This window comes from Cynara cardunculus (genome assembly GCF_001531365.2).
Source record: "Cynara cardunculus var. scolymus isolate 2C chromosome LG 3, CcrdV1, whole genome shotgun sequence".
NCBI classification, from domain to species: domain Eukaryota; kingdom Viridiplantae; phylum Streptophyta; class Magnoliopsida; order Asterales; family Asteraceae; genus Cynara; species Cynara cardunculus.
The window spans coordinates 17336441-17339347 of record NC_037530.1 but is presented as its reverse complement, the minus strand read 5'-3'; the positions used below and the strand labels follow the sequence as shown (position 1 = coordinate 17339347).

The window sequence follows — 2907 nt, the reverse complement described above, 5'->3', positions numbered from 1 at the left end:
GGTTGTCTCAGAAACAAACCAACCTTCAATAATGACTGTCATTGGATTTTATTTATGGTCATGGCAAAACATACATCAATTAGACATTGTCTTCTTTGAAACTTGAATGGAATCCTTTTGTATGTTGGTGTCAAAGACCTTGAAATAAATGTCCGGCTTCCAATATTGCTTCCAGATATGATCTTTGCTTTTGTAACCCAATTTCCAAAAAATAACACTCGTAGTCTAGTTCCATTACCTAACCCAAATATTTGATCAATATTCCTTAGTAACATAACTAGAACTCTGACTTTTAGTAATATCTTATGGTTTGGCAAACCTGATAATTTAAGACCATTTAAGACATCAGGTGACTACAAAGTTTTATCAAACTGGTCGTGAAACAGCTGTGATTCGCATAGGCTATCTAAACTTAGGTACTCCTTTTCTTGTTCTGGAAACAATGATAGCAAATGGTCGTTTATTTCTTTAACGACTTCATGCTTTGGTGTAAGTATTGCTCTTTCCTGAAAATAGGATGAATTCTTGATATTTACAAGAATCGAAGGATAGACAAATTCAATTACTGTAGATATAAGATCCATTGAATCGGTAATGAGAAGATCATCAGGTATATCAATAATTGCCCCACCATCATTCACACTACCAATCTTGCGTTCTCCTAAATCCAAAAGCCAGTTTGCAAAAATCCTTGTCTGTTCAATTTCAGAAGCTTGACTGTCAACAATTAACCTCATGTTTTTAGTAACCTTAGGACTTTGCATTTTTAGCCAACTCCTCTAGAACCTCTTTAATCTTTTCATATAATTCTATTGCAGATTTATTCAAAACTTTGTTGGCCTCCCGATCAAACAAGGTCAATGATACAATTCCAGTATCATCTTGAACTCTTAAAGAAATTCTGAGTCTAAATAATATTAATTTCAAAATTAATATAATAATATAAAAGATATAGATAAACATTGTAGTGTAGTTAGTACTTACTTTGGCAAAACATCAGTGTTTTACCCTCTGCATCTATCAGAGTTACATTCAAAATTTTCTCTCTCTTTAACCTGACCTGAACCATCCTCTTTGTCTGTGATAATGTATGTAGGTCGAACCTTTCTACTACACCTTTTGCAATCATGTAGAACCAAGGAATGTCTTTCCTAAAAGCCTTAACTATGACTAAGATAATTAAGGACTTATCCTGTATAAAGTAGGATATATTATGATATAATGCCATGATTGAATAAATCAAAATGATATTAAATATTAACTACCTCAACAGCTTCGCTAATTTCAACAATATTTTCTTTACTGTTGTAGTCTAGAAAATTTTCACGATATGAATAAGACAACCCTGAAAGCATTGTAAGTTGTTGTGATGATTTAGATTCGCCACTCTCCCCAAGCAGACTGTTTAATAAAAAATATAATTACAGAACAATGTAAATTAAAAAAAAATCAAAGACATAAGATATATAAACAAAATAAAATTTGCTAACCTATTTCTAAAATCCGTGAGTTCATCGATTTCAGAATTGGTGAACAGCCTCGTACCATTAAATGAATTAGAAAGACAAGGTTTTTCTAAAAGAGAACGAATAATTGAAGTTAATATAACGTTGCTTAAATGAATTACATATTTTATAGGTTACACAAACCTCGGTAAATCTTGACCATTACGAATTGAATTACAACAACAACAACCTCCTCGTCTTTATGATTAGAAACATAATGATTGAATTGCTCAACAAAAGCATCCTACAATGTGACATGGAGTTTAAGCCCCCTAAAGAAATTGTAACAAAAGAATTATATATTGTGTCAATATTAGTGTTAGTCTATTAAAATAAAAATACTGACTCCAAGTCCTGTATCTCAATCTACATTCGTCTCTTCGCTTTTACTTTGTCATCTAGAAGATTCAACATTGTCTCACATGCTACAATATTACGAATCAGAACAAATAAGAAAATACGATGAATACGATACTAAATATTTGAATACAAGTAATTATTTACCTCCACATCCAATAATATCATCTCCATGGAATATATTTGTTAGGGAATTTTGAACAGTGGTTGAGTCCATAATCGAATGATTCTAACCTTCACAGTAAAATCATCTTTTTATATATCAAGATCCTTAATCAGAGTAATATTCTTCTCATCCGTTATTTTGTAATACACAAAAGATTAATCAATTAATCACAATTGAGAATTTTTATACTGTATAAAAATTATTATATCTTATAGCAGACAAACAACTCCTGTTGATTACTGTATGTTGATGTTGAGAATTGTTCCCAATCTGAGTGATGGACAGGGCCGAAATTCAGCCACAATTTAAAGGTATGCTTGACGAGAAAATAACGTGATTTGAATTCCAACTTAAAAGTGAATCCCCTTTTTTTGGGGATTACTATACAAAATGGATAAAATTTTGAATTTAGGAATGAAACTATATCAATAAATTGAATTTAAACTTAGAAGTAAATCCCATTTTTTTCGAGAGGAAAATATTGTTCCTGTAACAACCTATTTGTGATAGAGATTATCTTTTTGGAATGGGAATGGATGAAGTGGGGTCGAGCAGTGGTCAATTCAAATGACACTTTAAACTTGTACCTTTGAAATAAATCTATAGTAAAACTCTGAAGAATGAATCCAAACTTGTACTACTGAAATAACTCTAAAAATAACTCTGAAAAATAACTCTGAAATATAGATTCATACTTGTAATCTTGAAATAACTTTAATGTATAATTTTGAAGAATAAGACTTCAGAGTTCTCACTTAGAAGTATGAAGAAAACCTCAGATTTCAAACTTACAGTGTGCAAAAGAAGACTCAGAGTTCAGACTTGTGCTGTTGAAATAACTCTGAAGTAATGTTGATGAAGAATGAGCCCAGATTTGTA

At 31.1% G+C, this 2907-nt stretch overlaps 1 protein-coding gene across 1 annotated transcript; it reads right to left on the bottom strand.

Moving 5' to 3' along the window:
* Positions 1-353: 353 nt before the first annotated feature.
* LOC112509006 lies at positions 354-737 on the bottom strand. Its single transcript, XM_025113874.1, has one exon. It carries the CDS (start codon positions 735-737, stop codon positions 354-356), a length of 384 nt encoding a protein of 127 aa, XP_024969642.1.
* Between the last annotated feature and the right edge of the window lie 2170 nt (positions 738-2907).